This window comes from Wickerhamomyces ciferrii, contig 00097, assembly GCF_000313485.1.
Source record: "Wickerhamomyces ciferrii WGS project CAIF00000000 data, strain NRRL Y-1031 F-60-10, contig 00097, whole genome shotgun sequence".
In the NCBI taxonomy this organism is placed as follows: Eukaryota; Fungi; Ascomycota; class Saccharomycetes; order Phaffomycetales; family Wickerhamomycetaceae; genus Hansenula; species Hansenula ciferrii.
This window is the reverse complement of record NW_011887643.1, coordinates 1-26,244: the sequence shown is the minus strand read 5'-3', so window position 1 is coordinate 26,244 and position 26,244 is coordinate 1. Positions and strand designations below refer to the sequence as shown.

General features: G+C 29.9%; 8 protein-coding genes across 8 annotated transcripts; 5 read left to right on the top strand and 3 right to left on the bottom strand.

Annotated features, from left to right (window-relative positions):
- Positions 1 to 358: 358 nt before the first annotated feature.
- Positions 359 to 1,126, bottom strand: BN7_3479 (CAP domain-containing protein; the record flags this gene model as incomplete). The annotated part of the gene is made up of 1 exon (XM_011275871.1): positions 359 to 1,126. The coding sequence occupies one exon, from the start codon at positions 1,124 to 1,126 to the stop codon at positions 359 to 361; it is 768 nt and encodes a 255-aa protein (XP_011274173.1).
- Positions 1,127 to 2,061: 935 nt separating this feature from the next.
- On the bottom strand, positions 2,062 to 3,027 carry BN7_3478 (CAP domain-containing protein; the record flags this gene model as incomplete). The annotated part of the gene is made up of 1 exon (XM_011275870.1): positions 2,062 to 3,027. One exon carries the CDS (start codon positions 3,025 to 3,027, stop codon positions 2,062 to 2,064), a length of 966 nt encoding a protein of 321 aa, XP_011274172.1.
- Positions 3,028 to 12,270: 9,243 nt separating this feature from the next.
- On the bottom strand, positions 12,271 to 13,761 carry DBP5 (ATP-dependent RNA helicase DBP5; the record flags this gene model as incomplete). Its single annotated transcript, XM_011275869.1, has 1 exon — positions 12,271 to 13,761. One exon carries the CDS (start codon positions 13,759 to 13,761, stop codon positions 12,271 to 12,273), a length of 1,491 nt encoding a protein of 496 aa, XP_011274171.1.
- A 1,066-nt stretch (positions 13,762 to 14,827) lies between these two features.
- On the top strand, positions 14,828 to 16,759 carry BN7_3476 (Toll-like receptor 13; the record flags this gene model as incomplete). Its single annotated transcript, XM_011275868.1, has 1 exon — positions 14,828 to 16,759. One exon carries the CDS (start codon positions 14,828 to 14,830, stop codon positions 16,757 to 16,759), a length of 1,932 nt encoding a protein of 643 aa, XP_011274170.1.
- A 253-nt stretch (positions 16,760 to 17,012) lies between these two features.
- BN7_3475 (uncharacterized protein) lies at positions 17,013 to 18,956 on the top strand (the record flags this gene model as incomplete). Its single annotated transcript, XM_011275867.1, has 1 exon — positions 17,013 to 18,956. The coding sequence occupies one exon, from the start codon at positions 17,013 to 17,015 to the stop codon at positions 18,954 to 18,956; it is 1,944 nt and encodes a 647-aa protein (XP_011274169.1).
- A 514-nt stretch (positions 18,957 to 19,470) lies between these two features.
- On the top strand, positions 19,471 to 21,399 carry BN7_3474 (uncharacterized protein; the record flags this gene model as incomplete). The annotated part of the gene is made up of 1 exon (XM_011275866.1): positions 19,471 to 21,399. The coding sequence occupies one exon, from the start codon at positions 19,471 to 19,473 to the stop codon at positions 21,397 to 21,399; it is 1,929 nt and encodes a 642-aa protein (XP_011274168.1).
- Positions 21,400 to 21,710: 311 nt separating this feature from the next.
- On the top strand, positions 21,711 to 23,651 carry BN7_3473 (uncharacterized protein; the record flags this gene model as incomplete). Its single annotated transcript, XM_011275865.1, has 1 exon — positions 21,711 to 23,651. One exon carries the CDS (start codon positions 21,711 to 21,713, stop codon positions 23,649 to 23,651), a length of 1,941 nt encoding a protein of 646 aa, XP_011274167.1.
- Positions 23,652 to 24,143: 492 nt separating this feature from the next.
- Positions 24,144 to 26,036, top strand: BN7_3472 (uncharacterized protein; the record flags this gene model as incomplete). The annotated part of the gene is made up of 1 exon (XM_011275864.1): positions 24,144 to 26,036. One exon carries the CDS (start codon positions 24,144 to 24,146, stop codon positions 26,034 to 26,036), a length of 1,893 nt encoding a protein of 630 aa, XP_011274166.1.
- Positions 26,037 to 26,244: the final 208 nt, after the last annotated feature.

Sequence of the window (26,244 nt, the reverse complement as noted above, 5' to 3'; positions counted from 1 at the left end):
GTGCGCGTTAAGAAGCCATGCGCGAATGTTCTCAAAATGTCAGGTACTAGAAGATCTTGAGGCAGTGAATATCAGAGTCCAGACGACCTTTAAAGCTGGTTTTGAAGGAGAGTTGGCTGGGAATTAGAAGCTGGTGATCTTGAGATGTCTAATAACAGGAGGAGTAGAATATGGCTGGTGTTTTTTTTGTCCATTCAGCCCCAATGATTGTGTTTTTATATAGCTTCTGTGTTAATAATTGTGTAGAAACCATACAATAATCTATTAATATCAACAGAAAACCAATTTTAAACCTTTACTATTATTTAATTATACAAAATATTAATACATAAAACCAAATTAAACAGCTATAAATTATTCACCCTGCAAATACATTATCATCATACTGCCCTTGAATATTCCCAGCAGGATCATATTCACAAACTAAATATTCACCAAAATAATCACCACAATCTTTAACAGCACAACCAACTTTAGTTGTACTATTCCAAACTAATTGTGTGAAATGTCCCGTAGCTTCACTGAATCCTGGATTATTAAAATTATATTTCTGTACTTCATCATACCATGCTTCAATTGCAGCTGATGTATTATAACCAATGGCTAAATTTTCTCCATATTCAAAAGTTGAATGGATAAGAGTACCATTACAATTATATTGATTTGCATATGATGTTGCTACATCTGTTAGTTTTTGATCCCACTTTAAAGGTGTTGCTGAATGCTTTGATCTTTTGTCATTATGTAGTTGTACAACTTCTGATGGGAATGAAAGTGTACTTGAACTTGAACTTGAACTAGATGTTGATGTTGAGCTTTGTGTAGAAGATGAACTTGGGCTCGAACTTGAGCTTGGTTTAGCAGTTGAACTTGATGAAGCTGAAGTTATTGGGCGTTTCTTATCTTGTGTTTCAGTTGATGAAGTTGTTGTGGTAGTTAAAGTTGTAGTTCTCGTACTTGTCAATGTTGTTGTAATATCTTCAGTACCATCGGGTAGTAAGTTATTCATAGGGTCATCTGAATGATTTATAGTTGTCCATTCTGTTATTAATGTTGTAGCATATTGAGTCTTTATTTCTTGAACAGTATGAATGTTTGTAATTGTAACTAAATCAGCTATAGCCATTGTTAAAAAGATGAATATAGCACACCGTATTATGATCATTTCACAACCTTCAAGGGGGAAACTAAAATTTCAATATGAATAACCATTATTAGGGAATATTTTTGTTTAAATAGCAGACGTGATAGTTATATATCACATTTTGTTTTAGAGATCTAGACCTTCTTGGACCTTTTTTGATGCTGATTCAAGGTTGTATTGAAATCCGATTCATAGATGTTTTAGATTTTACCCATAATAAAAAATGAGAAAAACTTCTAGAAATCAACAAATTTAGAGCAAATTACGGGAGTTGAATCTTGATTTTGGACATGATCTAGCTAGTGAGTACTTTGACCATCATTGTATCATCCTTGCTTGAGTTTTGACCATGACTAGGCTTCATATTTTAGCTCATGTAATTAGAAGTGTTCCTTTCAGAGTTTTACTTGATATTTCAAGAATCGCGGGTATATTGTTGGTATAATACAAATTTAAATTTAACGTACAAATATAATATGTGCATAACAACCTATGTAATAAGATTCCATAACCAATATAAAAAAAATATAGAAAAAAAAGTATACATAACAATATTAACAAATATAAATATTAAAAAAAAAACGAAGAATAAAAAACACTGTTCAATATTTGAAAAAAACTTTATTAATGTCCAATCACCTATAAATTGGGAGAACAATTCATAAAGTTCTTTCAAAATTGAAAAGATCGAAATAAAAAAAGGTTTTTGTTTGAACTGATGAATTTCATTCATGGTTCTCAAAATCCAGAAAAGGGGGAATGAAGAAATAAGTGAAAAGATAAGTGTTGATTATAATATAATCATGTGCAATTTTTTGATATGAATAATGGGATCATTTTTTTAAATGATCAATATTGGGAAAGTAACCTAAATGTCCTTTAAGTAAAAATGATTTAAAAATTAAATTTCATAAAATTTAAACTTTAACATTTTGACCATATTGACCAGCAACATTACCAGCTGGATCATAAGAACAAATGATATAAGCACCCCAATAATCACCACATTCTTTTTTAGCACAACCTAATTTAGTAGTAGAACCCCAGACAACTTGAGTGAAATGAGAAGCAACTGGTGATGAAGCAGAGTAATCACTCTTTTCATTGAACCAAGCATCAACAACACCAGTGTCAGAGTAACCAAGACCTAAGTTTTCACCATATTTACCACCTGAATGGGTTAATGAACCTGAGCATGAGTATTGATCAGCATAGTTTTGAGCGTATTCTTCTAAATCTTTAGACCAAGATAAAGCTGAAACACCAACTTGAGAACGTTTTTCGTTATGAGCGTTTAAGATTGCATTAGCGAAATCTGAATCACCACCTGAAGTTGATGATTGAGCTGGAGCAGTTGATGAAGTTGAAGTTTGAGTATCTTGTTTTGAAGTTGATGATTGTAAAGTGGTGGTTTGTTTAGTTGATGATGGAGTATAAGTTTGACTAACACTAGCTGGGACGTTAGCACTAGTTGAAGAACCGTTATCAACGATTGAAGTAACAGCTCTATCAGCAGCTTGTAAACCTTGTTCACCTTGTTGAGAAACAGCTTGAGTTGATGAAGGAGCATTGTTATCTGAAACAGTAGCAGTTGATGATTGAGCACCAGCTTCAGTTGATGAACCACCAACTTCTCTAGTGAATGTAGTTAATGAAGTTTTAGTGTTATCACCATTGATTTCAACTAATTGAGAGACAACAACTTCATGAACTTTACCAACGGCTGGAGCAGCAGCTGAAGAAGATGGAGCTTCAGTTGGTTGAGGTTGAGCATTACCTGCACCATCAGTAACCCAAACGACTGAAGTTTGAGTAACAACAGCTGGAGCAGCTAAGACTTGAGAAGCCAAAGTTAATAAAGGTAAGACAAATTGATATTTCATTGTTGATAATAGTAAGGAAAGAATGAATCTAATGAATGAGAGCTAATATTGATAGAATAATTTGGTAAACACGGATATGAAGTGTAAAATAATGATTGAATTGAAACGATTTAATGAGCGTGTTTCGTGTATAACCTTTTTGATTTAAATGAATGTAAGTGTTTGATTAAACTTGTTTAATGAAAGACTTTGATTTTGAATGAAAGTTTAAAGATCAAACGGTGCTCTTTTTATATCAAATTGTTGAAAGGAAAGTTACTCTAAGGACTCAAAAACCAGAAGGTATCAACATCAATAACAAGTTGAAACGAAGGAATTCTGGACTGTTTTATAAGATGGGAATTGGAAATGTGTGCCTGTGAATCTGCATTTGAGTCGCGCTTTCCGGTATGCTGGTGATTTTTTTCTTTTGCACTTTGAAGTGCGTTGGTTTGCAGGGGAAAATCAATTTTGAATCTGATTTTGAAACTTGAGAAAATCAAATCTGTTGTCAATTTGCTTGAAGGGGAACTTGAAAATAGAAGGGAAGTTGGAGAGAAATATGACGAGAAGAGAGAGAATCGAGGACCAAATTGACCTAGGGAAGTGATGTAGTATAGTAGTATTATGGTGGATATAATCTTATCCAAAAGACCTCGTTCAAGAGAGATTCAGGGTGTATCAGGTTGATGCATCGCTATTCACCTCAGAACTTTAATACTGCAAAAATTTCAACAGATTACTCTAAAGAGACAGAACCGAGATACAACTACTGAGATCTAGTTAACATATCAGCTAACGAAATAGCCCTAGAGATCTCATATAAATTACTTTTTTTTGCTACGTAATGTTCTGATTATTATGTTAGCTATAATTATACGTAGACAGTTAACACTCAACAATTATCATCTTTTCAGTCTTGATGTCTATAACCATGAACTGATTAAGATGAAAATAAGGTATGTCATTAACCCTTGTAGAGTATTTCTTTTGATAAGCTTGCGGTTCTTGATCCATAATATTTTATACCCAGAAGGTGTTGAACTTTAAATGCTGTTGAACTTGTTCTCGTTTTGTTCTTCATCAGTACATATCGGATTGATAAATCAGGTGTTTGTTCTAAAGGTTACTACGGATGGAAAGGAAGAATATACACTGAATATAGAGCACTAGAACAGTTGATGATGTGTTATTTTGATCAGCTCTCATCGATATATCCTTTATTGCAATCAAATGACTCTCCCAACACCCAACATCGACTTCTCTTCCAATAGATCGAATCATGATTCATCCTCGTGTTGTTTCAATTTAATTAATCATGCCTCAAATCAGATATCTCCTGAACATAATCCTTGGTATGTGGCTCTTTTAAGATCCATCTCTACTACGATCCATGCGATGCCAGTAATCTATCTCACGAACAATGATGATTTGTGATTAAGCTCTACTCTTTGTGTCAACTAGAGCTGTAGTCTGTCTGCTTATCACTTGAATAGGATTAATTAGTTGCAGTTGTTCACCAGTCAACTTCATGTATGGAAAGTCGCGATCAAAATTTTTAGTTTCTGCACATTTTCAGTTTTTTTGCAGTTTTAGCGAAAAATTTCAACATGTTACATGATATTACTCGTACTAGTTTGTAAAGGGGTTTAATTTTTTTTTGTGTTGAATTTGGTCTGAAACAGAATGAAAGTTCTTCTTTATTGTGTAATATTATTCATGTTTGCTATGACTTCCAGCTTGAATTACCAAATTCTTTATTTCTTGATTCGTGATTCGTAACTCGTTGTTTACTTTTTACTTTAACCAGGTGATCATCTAGATTCAAATTGTCAATCGGTGAATCCTATGAAAATCTATTGAAATTTCCAACATCAAGAAAACACCTAATCAGGTTAAACATAAACAACAGAACTCATCAAGATATATGTAAATCCTCTTGTTACCATGCTTTGTTTATTAACAATTTTTATTCAACCAGCGTAAAGATAATTGATTTTTACCCTCTTTCGTACCTTTGCAGTTTGATAAAAGCATTAAAGGCCTGGAAGTTTTGAAGTCTCTACGTCATTGAAATTGTTAGACAGTTGAATATATCAACCAGCCAGATTCACTTAATTTGATTCGAATCTAGCCATATACCAAGATGATAGTGCTCAGTATATGAAATAGGGTCTTGAAAGGGTTTAACTTTATTTTCATTTGATCAAAGATTCAAAGGTAAACAATGAACATGACATGATGTGTACCCCTTAAATTCATAGATCAATTTGATATTTGAACTTTCTTCTATTACTTACATTGCTGGAAAATTGAGATGTTGACCATTTGACACGTATTTATTAAGTTGATTGAAGTTTGAACACGTTGAAGTTATAAGATATCGCTTATGCTACAGAAGGGTCCATTGTTATTTGATGATCATTAAATTGTTGGCAGTTGTTTGTTTGTTATGAATCTTGTGTAAGTTGTGTTGATTTCAAGATCAAGCACAATTCAACGTTCCAGCCAAATCATACATCAATGATCATCCTCATATCCTCATCATCATCAACATTCCAGATTCTAAAAATACCCCAGCATTTCACATACTATTTGAAATTAGTACGACATTCCATAGCTATAGGCTTCAAGCTTCAAGTCAAGAATCTATAATTTAACCAAGTGTAAGGTACAATGCATTGATTTAATTAAATGCCGATGAATAGATGAAGCGTTATGATGTTATGACTTATTATTAATGTATATTTTAGATTAGAAGCATTAAGATCATGAGATGTTGATTTTATTGTCAGGTATAATGGGTTGGGGGTTGAATACATTCATTATGGAATGAAATTAATCATGAAATCTGAAAGAAACATTTCAACATTATTGGATGTTCTAGAGCATTTTAGTAACATGGAATGTTGGTATGAGGTATGAGTGCTTATTAAAAAGTATATTGATTCATGAATGAAATTTAGAATTTAATCTAGACAACTGAGGACAGGAATGTTTAGTTATATTGACTTGGCTTAGAGAGCTAGACCATATATATTCATGAGTCGGTGCTCCTGTGGAATGCTTGCTATAGGTACTCTGATCTTCAAAGTTTTTAGAATTGAATTGAATTATTGATTTCGTAAAGGATTATCAGTTGATAATGATTATGAAACATCTTTGGAGTAAATTTCAATATCTTTTTGATGTTGATTTCACCGTGTGATTGTTGATTTCAAGTTTTCGAAGCTGATAGAACTGACATCGTGATAGGTAAGCGTTAAACTTTAACTACTAATTGACGTTTTATAATGGTATAATACATTTCCATTTATCAGTTAGTTGCTAGTTGTGAATAATAGGATAGAAATTGAAATTCCACAGGTAGCTATAATACATAGACAATATATTAATAGATCATTCGATCAGTTCAAAGAATACACTACAAATAAGTTGTATACTGTTAAAATAGGTCCAATAAAAAATCTTTTGTAGTTCATATATTAAATAGCTAAGTCATGACACTTAGACGTATAAAACACTGAAACAACGTGGAAGTCATACCTTTATTATGAGGTATTGGATAAATATTTATGAGCAAATGATATATTAATTGCCTCTAATATATTTTTCCAAAATATAATTAGCTTTTTCCAAATCATTGCCTAATCATGATAAATTAAAAATGATATGATCCACTTAATGTTAATATTCATACAGGAAATAATTTCCATACCATGCTGGAACAAAGTAATGCGATAAAACACACAAGAAAGGGCAATAAAAACATCTTATTACATAATGAAAGAAAATTATTTTAACTGTCCAATGAACAATTTTTACAAGTAAATTTGTTGAATTGTTTATTCAAACATTTTGTTTTTCTTTCGACATATTCAATATTCGCGGTGATGTTAAGGATTTGTTTACTTTTTGTTTACATATCACCACTACTTCAGGTTTAACAAACTTGATTAACAGCTAGTCTTCAATACATCAACCAGCATGGCACCATTGACAAGAAATACAGTTAAAAAACTAATCAAAGAAAAAACTCAATTAAAAATGGCAAATGATTCATCTGATTTATTAGTAAGTACACCAACAACTACAATACCCAATAATGAAGAATACTAACAATTATATGTAAAGATTGGATTAGATTATATGTTATTTATTAAACAATTAATGTGTGAAGCTGAAAAATTAGCAGATGATAATGGATCAAGTGAAATATTACCTACACATATAAGAAAAGCAAGAATTGTGAGTATTGATTAATATATTTTCAAGATATTGATATTAATATTGCTTATTAGAATGTTTTAAAGGCATATAGAGGTTAAACATTAGTTTTTTGAAAGTGTATCCATCTACTTATACTCTTTGGTCCATTTGTTGGTGATGAGGCAAGAAGGTTCAAAAACAAAAGTTTTTTTAATGATTATGCTTTGTTATCAATTGAAAGTCATACAACATCAAACTTTCGTTATACAAGAAAAAATACAATCCTTGTCATAGTTATAACAAGCTTTAGATTTAACCAAGATGAAGCCAAATTTGTTTTATACCCAAATGTTTTCTACTCAGAAGTTATTAACCTCAAGTACTTTTTAATTAACCTTAAATTTACTTTCATAGATTTATGATAAGCTGGTTAAACTACCATATTTGTTATAAATTTGATTAAATTAGGTGATTTTGATAGACATTAATACATTTTATACATATGTTTATTTATGGGTTAGATGTTATCAATGCCTTGAAGATCAAAAAATGTTTGATGCAATAAGGTAAAACAAAAAAACAATACGTCTCAAAGTTTATTGTTTTATACTTACCATAAATGTGGGTTGATACGGATTCCTTATTTCCTTATCATATGTTTTTAATTTAAACAATGGAATAATGGTTATGATTGTTTGAGATTATGAGTACTAAGAGTTTTGGTTTAAGAAGGTTAAAAGGAGATGAAAATACAGTTGTTTATAGGAGATTAATGAACTAAAGTTATTATCATACTATCATACTACTATTGTTTAATATTATATGTAGTCAACTCTAGTCTATTATATATATGGATAAACATGGGATTAATTACTTTATTGTTTTGAATTATAACTTCTCCGGATTCGCAATTTAATAACATGGTTGCATACTGAAACTTAAATTTGATGCTCATTACGCTTGACTATTATAAGCAAAGCGAAAGTAGAATATCTGCTGTATAAAGTGCTTTATTAACCTTTCTAACTTTTCTCGATAACTTCTTTGTCTTTTAATAAAGTTTTGATCATCTATTAAAAGCATATTAAGCTTTGTAGAATCATCATATCATGTGTGGATTCTTAAGGAAACATGGTAACATGGACACGGAACTTTGGCAAGGATTCCGTGATCTTGTTAAAGATAAAGTTTGTGGGTTAAACTTTGTTTACAAACTTAGAAATAAGTATACACATATTATTTTATAAGCTGAATCCAGATGAGACAGGGAGGTTTTTTGAAATTTCTTGTGCTATACTCGTGGTTAACCGTGGTACAAATTATTCGTAACCGTGTTTTGACGTTGAATATAGATAATAATTATTAACAATCAACGTGTGGCAATCATAGTCTTTATTTACGATATTGTTTTAGTAGGTAAGTAGTAAAAGTTGATAAACAAGTTTGCTATTTTGTGTAAATTGTGGTACCTGTGTGGGACGTAAATAAAGTCAATTGATAAAGAAATCGATGATCTTTATAAACCTTCAACTGTCAAATTACAAAACAAATGTAACTTAACTATTAGTTATCTACGTATAATATGTAATTTAATACATGATGCAAATTAGGAGAATAGGAAGTTGTACATTTCTTAATCAATTATAGATATTGTTATACTATGATCTGTAATAATGTTAGTTAAAGGTACTAATAACAATAATGAAATCATGGCTATAATAAAGATAATAACACACAGTTGTTTTAATCAGATTGCAATTTTTCTTCCCTTGAAAATTCTCAGATAATGTAGATAAGTTTTGTGTATAGATTGAACATCATTTTAAAACCTGTGTGAATAACTCATATATAGCCTCAATTGGAAATAGTGAAAACACTCAAAACATACCTTAATTAATCACAGAAAAAGGGATACAATACCCATTTATCCACTGATCATGACTAGTACAACCACTAATCACCTAAATCATACAATTCTTTATCAAATTCTTGTTCTCTGTAAAATAATTTCTTGTTCACATGAAAATTTATAAAGTTAAGTTTTTTTTCTTACAGGGTGAAAAGTGAAAAAGTAAAAAAATCGCACTGGACAAACCAAAAAAATCGTCCTTTAAATTGTAAATTTCTTAGGGCCAAAAAGTCAAAATATGACAATTTAAATAAAAGGAGGAAACAATCCAGAATTAATGCAAAACAGAAAATACAAAACTTTAAATTAAACATTATATAAAACAAATGATTACTTCAAAAATCATGGATTTGAATAATTCATATCCTATACTGAATCATTTGATACATCTTTATTCAATCCAGTTAAATATGATTTATTACACTGTTTCCCTCATACAATACATTTCAGTATGTATCACATGTTGTTTGATAACCACGGGATTCAGATTTACTAACAACATATCAGTTCACAATAGCTTTACTTATGATTACACCAGTCTTGTTGATGTTGGCTTATGATTTCTTATTATACGTTACAAGAGTAATGAATTTATATTATTATGGAAGATGGTTTATTAAAGGTGTATTGAATCTAAAAGTTCAAGAATATCAAAAAGAACAATTAATTTATTCAAAGGGGGTAGATCATCATCAAGATGTTATTATTGATGGAAAAATCACATTTAAAGCGGTTGGTTTTAAAGAAGATTTAGATTCTTTACAACATTCTATTGTTTATGAACAAGTTGTATCAAATTAAATTCCAGCTGGTCTGGTATATCGCACAGGGGGTGAACAACTAAACAAGTAAACAACCATCATATTACAGGGAGGAAAAACAACAAGGGAAAAGATTAAGGTTAAAGGGTTTTCAAACAAAGGTTAGAACAAGGTATTACAAACTATTTATATATTCAATTTGCTATTCAATTCAGGGTTTTATTTTATTTCATTATTATTTTTTTTTTTTTTCATTATTATTATTATCACTGGCTAGGTTTCTTATATTATTATACTACTATACACTTTAAAGAATATTCTTTAACTATTCAGGTAAAGGTATGATTAAAATGTTGCTTAATTATTTACTATATTATTATTGCTTATTTTTATGATTGAAATGATTACAAAACAAAACAAAAAATAGGCATATTATGTATTAAAATTATTATTATTATTCATTAAACAACATTTATTTTTATACTGCATTAAATTAAATGAATATACAAACAAATGAATTCATTATTAAAACTATTTGTAATTGTATATACGAATCTGATTATGTATGTGCTTACATAATGGCATTTGTGGTTCTTACCAACTTTTTGGTTTTTTTCAAATTATCGATTTCGACAAAAATTGAAATCAAAATTGCCTATAATGATTGAATACTTAATATATTGATTCAAATACAATAAGTCAAATTATTATTAAAAATGTCATCAGTTTATGCTAGACCAGGTTCAGGTGCTCAACCAAAAAAACAAGAACAAGAATCATTCTATTCAAAAATTGTTAATAATCCAGTTTTCCCAATTGCTTTAAATGTTGGTTTCTTTATTGTATGTTGAATAACTATGAACTATAACTAGATTTGTGAAATCAATTACTAACTATTATTATTAGGCTGGTGTTACTTTCATCCAAAGTCCTTTAATGGAAGCTTTAGCTCCTCAGTAAGTTTTTTTATGTTTTTTTGTGTTTGGGAGATATATACTAACATAATATGTTTAGATTATAAGTTTTTGAAAAAAAAGGTTTATAAAGATTTAAAGAGTTGAGAAAAGGTTAATGAATATTTTGTACATATTAATGAAATTATAAAATTGTATTTTTTATGATGTTGAAATTTAAGTTATTTCATGTAGTTTAATTGAGATAATGTGGGTTTATTGGATAAGAATAGTATAAGATTTGGAACGTAGTCAAGAAATGGACTAGAATTTGTTGGGATGAATGTATTTGAAAATTGATATCTGTTAACATATATCTTTCTATCATGCTAAAATAGTCTATTATAGTTTTCTTACAACTGATTTCTTTCGATTCTTACCCCATATAATCACAAATCATTTGAACTTTGTAAAACATAATATCAATAATCATATATACTACAAAATGAATACAAAAAACGTCAGCATCAAGTATTATATTATATAACATTAAAATTAAGTAAAAAAAACACATAACTCATTATAAAAAAAGTTATACTAGACATAAATAAAAAAAAGTATAACCATCAAAGCTATAATAAGACAAAATAAAACTAGCTGTTAAAACAAAGAAAACACAATGAAGGATATTTAAATTAATTCTTTGAACATTTTAATATGATTTTATGGATATGAAAACGAAACTTATCATTCATCACCATATATCATAATCCTTGAAAAAGGACTTTAACACACACCTTGAATAAACTTATAAAACCTCAATCCATCAAAATAATCAATTTATTGTTCAATTTGTAGTCAATGCAACATAGAGAGCGTGTAAAATACCTGGGAACCAAATGAAAACTGAAAGCTCATTGTTAATATCATAATCTTTATGTTCAAGCGGTTAATTTCCATCTTCCGTCTCAAATTCTCATGAAACAAAACATCAACTAACCATTAAACCAATTCAATTTACTTACTACACAAGACAATATTAATAATTAAATCTCTACCAGCACCTCTTGCTAAGAAAACAGCTAATGGTGGTAAAATAAGCGCTATTGATTAATTGTTAGTATTTTGAAATATTTGTTATCGACGTGATCAAAACAAAAAAGAAACCAATCTCACGAAATAAATTGGTAATTTAATTGAATTGAAAGAATTTGCATTGTAACATACCAATAATAACATTAATGATTTTTGTAGAATCAACCATCTTTGAAAGTTTTTAATTAATGTTTGAATGTTAATTGAAGTTAAAGGAATTGTTTTCAATTGAGAATTTATTATTAGTCCTATTTATTTTACCAGAATTTTCCCTATTTTACCAAAAGACTGGATATTTCCGGATTGGGAAATTACCCGATATGGGTATTTTACAAATAAAACTAGTATAAACTATAACAAATTATTTTATATTAAAGAACGAGACTTCGTCTCTTATCTATTTTAAAACTTTTTTAACAATTTTTTCCACTTCTTCCCAATCATCAGTTGGAACTCTTGTTAATTCTATATCACCAAAATATGATCTAATAGCCATTAATTGTTGATAAGATTTTTTATCATGAACAAAACTAATTGCAACACCAACTCTACCAAATCTACCAGTTCTACCAATTCTATGTAAATAAGTTGAAGGATCTGGTTGTTTGTTTCTATCAACTGGTAAATCATAATTAACAACCATAGAAACACTTGGAATATCAATACCTCTTGATAAGACATTTGTTGTAATTAAAACTTTTGAACGACCAAATCTAAAATCATCAATTAATTTATCACGTTCTGAAGTTTCTAAATCACTATGTAAAATTGAAACTTGATGACCTTCCATTTTTAATTTTTTATATAAAATATTTGCTGTATCTTTTTTACCAACAAAAATGATTGAAGAACCAATTGTTAATAAACCATATAATTCATTCAAAACTTCAAATTTATGATTTTCAGAATCACAATCCATATATAATTGTTTAATAGCATCAACATTTAATTCTTCTTGTTTTAAAGTCAATTGATTTGCATTTGGAACGAATTTTTCAGCATAATTTTTAACTTGATCAGGGAATGTAGCACTAAATATAACTAATTGTGCAGTTTTTGGTAAAAATTTCTTAACACGAACACATTGATCACCTAAACCTTGTTGATCCAACATATTATCAGCTTCATCCAAGACAAATACTTTTAATTGAGAAACATCAATTTGTTTACGACGTATAAAATCCAATAAAGTACCTGGGGTACCAACAAGAACTTGTGCATTAATTTTAGCATTTCTTTCAACAACATTTGGAACAATTAATTGTGTTGTAATTCCAGTATATTTCCCCATTGTTTCCACAACATCTAAAGTTTGTCTTGCTAATTCTCTTGCTGGGGCAAGACATATAGCTTGGACATTATTTATTGAAGGATCAATTCTTGAAAGCATTGTTAATGAAAATGCAGCAGTTTTACCAGTACCTGATTGAGATTGACCAATCATATTTCTTGGAGGATTTGAAATTAATAATGGTAATGCCTTTTCTTGGATTTTGGAAGGTTTTTGATATTTCATTGCATAAAGACCTTTTAATAATTCATTTGATAAACCTAATTCTTCAAATGATTTAATTGAATATAATGGAGAATTTGGATCTGCTTGAAGATCAGCTAATTTAACTTTAACTTCATATGTTGATTTGATTAAGTTTGATTCTTGTTCTGGTGTGTCATTGGTTTGTTTTGATTCATCTTTTGATTCTGATTTTGGTTCTGATTTAACTTCATCTTTAACTTCTGGTTTAACCTCATCTTTTGATTCTTCTTTAACTTCTGGTTTTGATTCTGGTTTTGGTTCTTCTTTTGATTCAGTAGTTTTATTTTCAGCCTTGATTGTCAATGAAGACAAAAGATCTGAAGCATCAGCTGTTTCTCTCTTTTCAGTCATGATTGAATTATTTCTCTTAATTGAAATAGGAATCCTAGTATAACCAGATCAATAATCAAATCTTGATTATTTCTTCAATGTTTATGTTTACTCTTCACTATACTGAAAAAAAATAATAGCTGGGAGTTTGCGGGTAAAAAGCGCGAAATTCAGTTTTTTCTGACATTTTTTCACTGGTTTTTTAAATTGTATACATACTAATCAGGATTTCAATATTCAAATTCAACAAACTTCAACAATCTATTAACTTGTAAAAGCTGGTCGACAATAAAACTCGGTGAACTATGTCTGACTACTTTGGTTTTCAAGATACTTATGAGATGGTTACACCCAATGAAGTAATACCAATAGTCACACGTTGAGGCTCGGCCGAACTTTAAAGAGTCACTGCATACAATACTCATAGCCTAAAGAACCGAAGCAGAGCCCTTATATAAGCGGTTACACATAAGGAATTGATTAAGCTTAAGTTAAATTGTATTGTATTATGTATTATGTATAGTATATACTAGCTCCTGCTTTTAGCTTTGACTCTGCTCGTAAACTGGATATTAAGTTGGGAGTTGAACAAGTGCTACAACATGGGTTGTAAATGTAGCCAGTTACTTTAATGATGAAGTCAGGAACAGACAGGGCTGAATACAAGGGATAAATCGTGACAATAAGATGAGAGATCACTAGGATACGTTATTTGATCGTCAATCCTTGATACTAGTCTTCTATGCCTCGTTGGAAGTTGGAAGTGATAGTTGTTGATGTTGGTGATCTCGGATGTGGAAACGCCTATATATTAAGCATCTAAATGGGCTAGATCAGCAATCATTAATCCGATAACTCAACTAAAAACATCAATTTAAACACAATCTGAACCCGATTAATACCACTTAGATAAATAATACAATTATAACCTTTCAAAATCCTCATATAGCAAATGTTTTACCTATTTTAACCGTATTAATCTACGTATATTAATCTTTTCAAGCATATGTACGCGTTTCTGCGGATTGTCGATCTTTTCCATTATTATTTACCATTCAACTGAACAAAATTCTATTTAAAGGGTTCAATGCCAACGCAAACAGTTCCAAGAAGATTAGACAAGTATAAACAGAAACCATTGTACGTAATGACAAATATCACAGTTCCTCAAACAAGCCTGAATGACTTACCAATTCATATCATTGATAAAATTACATCAGATCTTGAATCAAATGATTTGATAAATTTATTGAATGCTGATCCAAGCTTACACTATTTATTCACTCAAGATTACAAATTAGTTACTGATCTAAGCCAGGATAGTTATGATTCATTACCTCAAGATTTCCTAGTCACCGTGGATAAGGCATTACATTCCCCTGAGGTCAGAAATTTCAAAGGTACACTATTATTAGAATGTCATGATACTGAATCTTCATGGGCTTATTTTTTTGAATTAATTAGTCTGTTATCAACAGAAACATCATGTGAAATTACAATTTATAACATTGAATCAATACCTTTTGAATTACAGGAAGAATTCCATAAACTTGTTTCAATTACTGCTTCAAATCCTGGTTTTATTAAAAAAATTCATTTACCTGATGTTACTACATTACATTTATTAATGATTGATTGGGATCCTTCAGTTTTCAAATTACCAAATGTAACATATCTAGGATTAGGTGATACAACAATAGTGGATAATAACGTGGATAAAGAACTATATATACCAAACTTAGAGCAATTATACATTGAAGGAAGTCTTAATGGTGATTTATCTAAATTAGAAAAAATTATACCAAGTACTTTACACTTGAATGAAATTGTTAAACCTATAGATTTTACAAAATTTAAATATAATAACTTGAAATTCTTGAAAATTGAATCATCTAATGGAATTGATAAGATTGATGATGTATTATTCCCTAATTTGCAACATTTAGAGATCATAAATACAAATATTCCATTAATCTCAAATATCAAAGCAAACAAACTAGAAAGTTTAATTTATAATTCAAGTTATTATAGTTCCATCTCATTAGAAAACTTCCAAGCTGAAAACTTACAACAAATTGATATAATTGCAAGTTCGATTGATCATATAACAAATGTTCAATTCCCACAATTGAAATATGTGAAAATCAAACTTTATGAACAACCAATACCTGATATCACAAACACAACTTTCAAATTCTTAGAATCAATAGAAATTTTAGAAACTGAACATTGTATTCAAATACTTGATAATTTAACTTTAAAAAAGCTCAAGATTTGGAATATTCATAATGATGTTAATTATAGATTATCACCTCAAACTCAATTCCCTATACTTGAAACATTATTAATAGCTCATAACGAAGCTATACAACAAGTCCCATTGATATATGCACCAAATTTGAAAAATATAACAGTTTTAGGATCTTTTAATTTTGTTAGTATAAATAATTTACCTAAAGATTATCCAACTTTAACAACTCTTGTGATTGATAATTGTCCAGTTTCATATATAAATGGACTTGAATTCCCAAATCTAGAAGTATTGGATATTCAAATTAGTTCTGATGTTTTTGAAATGAATTTTGAAAATAATAAGTTACCTCAATTGAAAGAATTAAATATAAGTCCCAAAGTTAATAATTCATTTTATTCAAATGGTAATGCTTCAATGACGCTTCAATGGGAAAATGTTGAGGCACCAAACTTAGAAATTGTTTCAATTAATGGTGTCCAATTCATTTCAAAATTTTCAACTTCACCTTACCCAAATTTGAAATCATTATCAATAGATAAGATATCAGATTTAGATATTGTTTCAAATAACTCATTAATTTTATTAAATTTATCACATAATGAATCAATACCTAATTTATCCTTGGGGAAATTACCAAATTTAGAAGAATTTTATCCACCAATACAAATTGATGATAACACTTTAAGATGGGTTGAAGACTTGAAAAAATCAATATCTGAAGAATTAAATAGTGTCTCGGATAATTTTGGTGATCTAAAAGTATGATCTTGTATTAAACGAAAATTAATTTATTTATTAGCTATGCATTTTATATATCGTACGTCGGTTTGCACTGACAAGGGTAGACGGGTTCACAAATTTTGAGAAGATTATCCCTATGTATAAATATTAGCTTTCAGTTGTTGAATTCACTCGAGAATGATCTTTATAGAAGTATACTTTCAATTTATATCAGCAAACATATCAGAAAAGATATATATCAACCACCTAGAGCTATACCCTTCATATCTTCTTCAATATGTATGAACAAAATGATTACCTTCAACTACTCAAGAATCTACCTTTTGAACTGTTCTTGCGAGTTCTTGATAATTTAAATCCGATGGATTTAAAAAATTATATTCAAATGCCAAATTTATACCATGAATTAAAACATCGTTACAAGATAATTCAGTGGCCTCCTGAGGAAATCCATCCAAATTATAAAGATGTTTTCATGAACTTAAAAGATATAATGGGTGATGATGATTCCATGACATGTCTATCTCGATTCAAAGGTCTGATTTTTATAATCATTAACAAATTTGGAGGAAATCCAGAGGATTTATTGTTTGATGAATTTGCACTTATGATGCAAGAGAAGGTTCTTAAATTTGAGGATTTGAAATTATATTTCAATATGGAGAATATTTTGGATCAATCCCCGTACGTGGATCAGTTGCTTATCAATCATTTTTGTACACGTATCTTGAAGTATAAACCAAATATATTTCAATATTGTTTACTACCTGGTCTGAAAAAGCTTGAAACGTTAAGTGGATTATGGAGACCTGATTTTATAAGCAAGCTTGATTTCACTCAATATAAATCAAATATTGATAAAGATGATAATGACCATACGGTGAAGTTTATGGGTGGCTTAGAAACATTATGTCTTGAAGGTGTCCTTAGAACTGATGTTTTGGAATCCAAAATCCCACTTTTCCCTCCAAAATTATTTTTATATCAGCTGTCAATTACGCCACCTATAACTAATAAATGTTTCCAAAATATTGTAAGATTAGAATTGAATGATATTACTGATGAGACTTTTGGGTTCATTGAACTTCCAAACCTTGTTCGTTTATTAATTTCAGGATCATTTTTATCTAAAGTATCAAATTTGAAAGCAATAAATTTAAAGTCCCTGGTGATTCGCTCATATCTTGAAAATGCATCCCTTGAATTATTACATATTGAAACACCACAGATTAAAAAGTTAGAACTATGTTGTGAAACATTTCATTCTGCACAATTTGTTACCTCCCTTGATACACTGGAAGAAGTTACAATTTATCAAGGTTGTTCCAATGATATCAGAATACCAATAATCAATCTGGAAAATTTATTGAATGACCAATCACCTAATCCTTTTACTTTTGCTAGCTCTGTGAAAAAGATAAGAGTTGGTAATACAATTCCTATATTCACAAACCTTCATTTCCCAAATCTTGAAAGTTTAACCATTTTAGGGGAGGAGTACGGTTATAATAGTTACAATAACCAGATTCATTATATCCCAGGTCCAGTTAATGAATTAATCTTTACTAGTGTTCCAGTATTTAACAATCTTTGTTATTTAGGAAGGCCTGGGATTAATAAGGTTCAAATTATAGTTGACTATATGCAATTTTCAGATAGGCAAGGCTTGAATTTTAAAGGGTTATCGAAATTTTACCCAAACGTTGAAACTTTGATCTTGAAAAATTGTTTGTTACCAGATATGTACCTTCAGGAGAATCACAGTATAAAGAAATTAGATATAAGTTTTTCAAATGAAATTCATAATATTATACATTTGAATTTCGAAAAGACAGTTCTAAGTCAATTGAGAAAGTTGAAGATAAGTCGTCTTTTAGGTGGGAAAGTACATCCATATTGTGATTCCATACTTTTCAGGCACTTTGAAGCAGCAAAGTTAGAAGACCTAATAATGGAGAATGTTTTCCTTCGAAATCATTTCAGTACATTGACACACCCTATGTTGAAGAAATTATACATTCCTCGTATACTAAGCTTGGATATTGCTAGTAGTGAAATATTGGAAGAAGTTTACCTTGATGGAGAGGGGATAAGTTGTTTTCGTGGCTTAACGATAGGTCAATTACCAAATATTGTTGAGTTTCATCCACCGAAAAATATGAAAAGTAGGACCATGGGTGAATACCAAATATATGAGTGTATTAATCCAGCTAGAGCCTAGAGGGTGTGCTATACATGATCTAATGTCTATTGATCTTTTTTTTTTGGTGTTGGTGTATAATATGTACATTTACTGCAATATAATTAGTACAATAGCTTCCATATACCTTTAAATTGTAAGAAGTACAAATTTGTATGGTCTTCATGGGTGCTTATATTGTAAATTTTATTAAACTCATATATGCTATAACACCTCACCTCAGAATTAATACATCTCAGACTTTCAAATATAGACCTACTGGTACAACAGTACACGATTTTGGTACCATAATGTAACTATGGTCTGGATTTTCTAGGCCATGAGAATATAATTCCTTTTTAAATCATATAAATAATTTACATACAATAAATGGTGTAGTTTACTTATATCGGTTGTATTCGGAAATGGTTATGACGTTATGGCCCATGTGAGTTAACATGAAAAATCGAAATCAAGGAGCTTATACACTAGTTACAAATTGTATGACCTAGCTACTAATGGTATCAACCACTTCAAATAATATTTTTAGCTGAAAATGGACACTGATTACCTACAGATGCTCAAAAACCTACCTTTAGAACTGTTTTTACGAGTTCTTGATAATTTAAATCCAATAGATTTAGAGAAATTTATTGAAATTATACCAGGTTTGTACAATCAAGTAAAGGATCGTTACAAGATAATTTATTGGCCTCCAAAAGTAAATGAATCACAATTTGAAGATGTTTTCGAAAATCTAGATGCTGCATATAAAAATTTGGAAAATATTTACCAATTCAAAGGTTTAATTTTACTAAATATTAAGGAGTTTGGGAAACCATCAAGAGATTTATTATTCAATTTTTTATTGGAAATTGAACCTGATATGAAGTTCAAAGCTTTTAAATTATATGTCAATATTGATAATTATCATTGGTACTACGAACATGAAGGATACCGTGTTACCGATGTTCTATTTCGAATTTTAAGAATTATACCAAATACATTTCAACGTTTTTCACTTCCTGGGTTGAAAAGAATTGAGTTGGAAAGTCAATATTGGAGCCCGGAAGCTTTTGAGTGCTTTGATTTCTCTGATGATAATTCATCTGCGAATCAACAAGCAGATGATGAGGTAAATTTTATGGGTGGTTTAGATTCATTATCTCTTGAAGGTGATCTTAGTTCTGATATTTTAGATTCAAAAATTGCAATTTTCCCACAACAATTGATCTTAAAAGAACAATCAATCTTACCACCTTTAGCTAGAAACTGTTTTCAGAATATCACGGAGCTGAAAATAGATAACGTGGATTATGATACCTTCGGATTTTTCGAGGTTCCAAACCTTGTTCATTTATCGATCACCACTTATAATGCAGGTTTATTCAAAGTTTCAAACTTCAAAGCAAAAAGTTTAGAAACACTTGAAATTGAGACATCTAATTATAACTTAGCACTTCAATCGAAAAGGATTAACTCATCACTTCAATTGATAAATATCGAAACGCCAAAAATTAAAAAATTGAAAATGGTTTGCGGAACTTTCCATTCTGCTCATTTTGTTACTTTTGATACATTGGAAGAAGTTACAATTTATCAATTTGATTTTAAGAACTCCACTTGGACGGCAAAGGATATGATAATTGATTTGGAAAGTTTGTCAACTGAGTCCTCACAACACCCATTTAATTTCATCAGCAAGGTAAAAAGAATAAGAGTCAGTAACACCATTCCTATCTTCACAAATATGCATTTCCCAAATCTTGAAAGTTTAACAATTTTAGATAAATTTTATGGTTATGATATTGATAGAAACCAAATCCATTATATTCCATCGTCAGTCAGTGAAATAATATTCACTAGTGATTCAATGTTGAATGAACTAATACATTTAGCTAGACCTGGTATTAAGAAAATCCAATTTCCTGATGAATATACTCCGGATAAAATTCGAATAATAGACTTGACAGTTTTATCAAGGTCATATCCAGATGTTGAGTGTTTAATTTTAGAAAATTGTCTCATCAAAGATTCAAATAATGTAAAGAATCACAATATCAAAAAACTGGATATAAGCTTCAGGGGATGGAATACTGAATTGAGTTTAAATTTTGAAGGGGCAGTTTTCAGCCAATTGAGGAAGTTTAGCCTTAGACATCCTGGTCCATTTAATAGAAAAGTCCACCAGAAGGACTACTTAAACCTCAAAAACTTTGAAGCACCAAATTTGAAAAAGCTAGTAATTGAAGATTTTCATATTGAACATCATCTTAGTACTTTAGCATTTCCAAAGTTGAAGAAATTAACTATAGATTATATATCAAGCTTGGAAATTGTTAGTAGTAAAATCTTGAAAACAGTTCATCTTGATTATGGAATTAAATCCTGTAATATTGGGAAGTTACAATTTGGTGAATTTCGCAAGTCTATTAAGTTTTATCCACCAAGTAATATCGAGAGAGAACCATGGATGAATACTTGATATTAGTTGTATATGTTTGTTAAATTATGTCTACAGCTGACTTGTTGATGTTTGATACAAGTTCTCGTAATAAGATGTTGTGTTACGCCCACGTAAGAATAATTATGTAAGAGTAATATTATTATGGCTCAGATTCACGACTGCAATTCAGTAGTAACTACGCACTTTTAATTGGGAAGCAAGGTGGGCACTAAGAAGATGCAACAGAGTACTGGCTCATATATGCTGAGAAGAAACTTTACACTAGTTAATTCAAATCCCCACATTACATGGTATCAAATCAATCTACTACAACCTTCAATTAATTCAATATGGAGAAGGATCATCTAACACTACTCAAAAATCTACCTTTTGAACTGTTCTTACGAGTTCTTGATAATTTGAATCCTATAGATTTAGAACACTTCATTGAAATTCCAGGTCTATACAATCAAATAAAAGATCGTTACAAGATAATTTATTGGCCTCCTGTGGAAATAAATTCCAAACATAAAGATATGTTCATGAAGTTACAAAATGCATTATTTTATGATTTCCAAACTGTTGTTGATTTCAAAGGCTTGATCTTACTAAATATTCAGGATTTTAAAAGAGAAACAAGACGTTTATTGTTCTATTTTTTATTGCAAGTTCAACATCGTTATGATGAGATGAAGTTTAAAGCTTTCAGAATGTATATAAACGTGAATAATATTATGGATTATGATAGATTGGATTGGTCAAAAAATGGGGGTACTGCATACTCGCTTATCATCTATTTGTTTTCAACGTTGGGGAATGAACCAAGTAATACAACTAAATATAAGTTTTTACTTCCTGGTTTGAACGATCTTGAATTGAATAGTAAATTTTGGGGTCCAGAAATTATTCAATGTTTTGACTTCACAAAGTATGAGTTAAGTGTTAATGAAGATCACAAAGAGGTGAAATTTATGGGTGGGTTAGAATCATTAACTATAAAAGGTGATATTAGGTCTGATGTTTTGAAATCAAAAATTCCACTTTTCCCAAGAAAATTAACTTTACATGATCAATTAAATACACCACCTTTAACTAATAAGTGTTTTGCAAATGTTACTAAGTTAGAATTATATGACTTTAAACATGATGTCTTCGGGTTTGTTGAACTTCCTAAATTAGTTCATTTATTCATCACCGGATCAAGTTTATTTAAAGTTTCAGATTTGAAAGCACCAATATTAGAATCACTTATAATTCACTCGTATGTTGATGGTTCTCCACTTGAATTATTCAATATTCAATCCCCACGAATTGAAACGTTAGAGTTGGTTTGTGAAAGTTTCCATTCTGCACAATCTGTTAGTTTTGATACACTGAAAGAGGTTACAATTCATCAACCACCACCATTTATAACCAAACCAACAATAATCAATTTGGAAAGTCTATCAAATAGCTCATTACCAAATCCATTTAATTTCATCAAATTTGTTAAAAAAATATCAGTTAGTAACACAATTCCAATATTTACAAATAATATGAATTTCAGAAATCTTAATATTAGTCTAACAATCTTAGGTGAACGCTATGGCCATAGTAGAGATAGAAACCAAATAAGCTGTATCCCATGGATGGTTAATGAATTGATATTCACTGATATTTCAATATTTAATGAGTTTAGTTGTATAATAAGACCTGGTATTAAAAAAATTCAAATTATAAATACTCATGTTCCTGATATTAAAGGAGATCCTCAACTGGATTTAAAAATTTTATCAAGGTTATATCCTAATGTTGAAATCTTGATTTTACAGAATTGTACTTTTAAAGATTTAAGGAATTTCAAGAATCTTAATATTAAAGAATTGGATATATCATTTTCCATAAGAAGGAGAACCAAATACTTAAATCTTGAAGGAATGGTATTAAGTGCATTGAAAAGGTTAAGAATAAGACGTCCTCGGGTGATACCAACGAGTGTAATATATCGTCCCGTACCAAAAGAGTACATAGATATCAAAGGCCTTCAAGCTCCAAATTTGGAAGAGCTAATAATAAAAGATGTTCAAATTTCGCATCATTTAAATACAATGACATACCCAAAACTGAAGAAACTAGCAATAGATCATATAGAAAGCTTGGAGATTGCTAGTAATGAAAACTTGGAAGAAGTTTATCTTGATGGAGGTGGAGATGGTGGTAATATTATCAGTTTAACCGTTGGTGAATTACCAAACTTTGTGAAGTTTTATCCACCAAAGAATATGGATGGTGAGCAATGGATGAATACCTAATTATAGGAGCATATTATTGAACTGTGGGAACAAAGATGATTGTTTAACGTCGGTGTCACATTGTGTATTATATACAGGCCTGTTCTTAGGCTCAAATTCATCATCCGCATTAATGTCACGGTTTAAAGTTCAATTATTCAAGATATTTGTAATGTTAAAGCTGCTCGTCACCTCTCAGTAATTCGTATTCATAATGCTCCTTTGCAACAGGTTGAGAATATTAGACTATAATAGTTTCTGTCTTCTGAATGGCAAATATACATGACAAATTCAATGAGCAAAATTCCTGGTGTATGGCCTCAACATTTTCATATTAAATAGCTAGTTTAGTCATCGGTTATATTCGGATATCTAGTATATGGTTATGGCGCTATGGTCTATGGGGGTTGAATAGCAAAAATTGTAATAACAAGAATGTTATATATTACTTACAAATTGTATGGATTAGCTATAAATGATATTAACCACTTGAAATTATATTGAAAACTGACTATGGAAACTGATTACCTTCAACTACTCAAGAATCTACCTTTTGAACTGTTCTTACGAGTTCTTGATAATTTGAATCCAATAGATTTAGAGAATTTTATTGAATTCATACCAGGTTTATACAATCAAATAAAAGATCGTTACAAGATAGTTCATTGGCCCCCTGTGGTGATCAATCCTAAACACAAGGATGTCTTTTTGAGCTTTGAAGATTTTGCGGATAATTCTGATGAGTTCCTTCAAAATATTTCCCAGTTCAAAGGTCTAATTCTATTAAATTTTAAGGATTTTGGAGAACATCAAACAGTGAAAGGTTTATTAAATGAATTTTTATCTTTAATTCCATATCAAAATATCAAATTTAAAGGTTTCAAAATGTATCTTAATGTGGATAATGTTTTGGCTCGTTCGTACTGGAAGCGTCATAGATCATCTATTCGACAGCCGTTTATGGACGATTTTTGCTCAGATATTTTGCGGTATACACCAGATGTATTCCAATATTGTTTACTACCTGGTTTAAAAAAGATTGGGACGTGTAGCAATTTTTGGTGTCCAAAGGTTATTGACTGCTTCAATTTCACACAACATGAATCAAGCATTAAAAAAGGTGAGAAAAATCATACAGGGAAGTTTATGGGTGGATTAGAATCATTAACGCTTAGGGGTGTTCTTAGAGCTGAAGTTTTAGAATCAAAAGTCCCACTTTTCCCTCAAGAATTAAAGTTAGATCTACAATCAACTTATACACCGTCTTTGACTAATAAATGTTTCCAAAATGTTACTGAATTGAAACTATATCATATTAATGATGATATTTTTGGATTTGTGGAACTTCCAGATCTTGTTCATCTTGAAATTGATGGAAAAAATTTATTCAAAGTATCAAATCTGAAAGCAACAAAATTAGAATCACTGGAAATTTATTCAAAACTTGAGGATCCATCCCTTGAACTGTATAATATTGAAACACCACAACTTAAGAAGCTAGTAATATGTTGTGAAACTTTCCATTCTGCTCAATTTGTTACTTTTGATAAATTGGAAGAAGCTTCAATTTATCAACCTTTAATCAGGCACAATTTACCAATGATCATTAATTTGGAAAATAAGGTTTCAAGTCCAATTAAGTTTGTTAACTCTGTGAAACGAATAAGTGTTTCTAGTATAATTCCTATATTCACAAATATTTTTTACCCAAATCTTGAAAGTTTAACAATTTTAGATGGCTCAGGATTTGCCGGGAATAGTAAGGATAAAACCCAAATACATTACTTCCCGTCATCGGTTCATGAATTGGTATTTTCTAGTAGTGTATCTTTTTATAAACTTTGTCATAGTTTAGGAAGACCTGGTATTAAAAAAATTCAAATCATAGATACATATTTTTGGCATTATGGTAATCAAATTCCAGATTTATCAAGTATATCAAGCTTGTATCCTGATGTTGAAATTTTGTTTTTACAAGACTGTCTTTTGAAAGATTTTAAAGATTCAAAAAATCATAATATTAAAGAATTAGATATAACTTTGACTGATGTTTCGGTTGATCGTGAAATTTTGTTTAACTTTGAAGGAGCAGTTTTCAGTAAATTGAGAAAGTTAAGGATAAGACGTCAAGAGAAACCCCATGATTGGTATGACTCCATAATTCTGAAAGGCTTTAAAGCACCAAATTTGGAAGAGTTAATAATGGAATATGTTTATATTCCACATTATTTCAGTACGTTGAAATTCCCAAAGTTAAGGAAGCTATCTATGTGTCATGTATCAGAATTAGAAATTGTTGATAGTGAAGTTTTAGAAGAAGTTAAGATTCATAGATACAGTCGATATAGTTTCAATCGCAAATTGAAAGCTGGTGAATTACGAAACGCTAGTGTGGAGTTTTATTAACCAATCATTATTAGCGATGAAGCACTTTGGATGAATAGTTATCTCTACAAAATGGATATCCATGTAGATCATAGTTACTCGATAATATGGAAGTAGGGTACTAGAAATGTGACGCTGTTTCTTGCCCTAGTACTCTATGAAAAGTATTTCACAAAACAAAAACTGATACACATTTTGCGGAGCTTGGGAATAATTAACAATGTTTAAT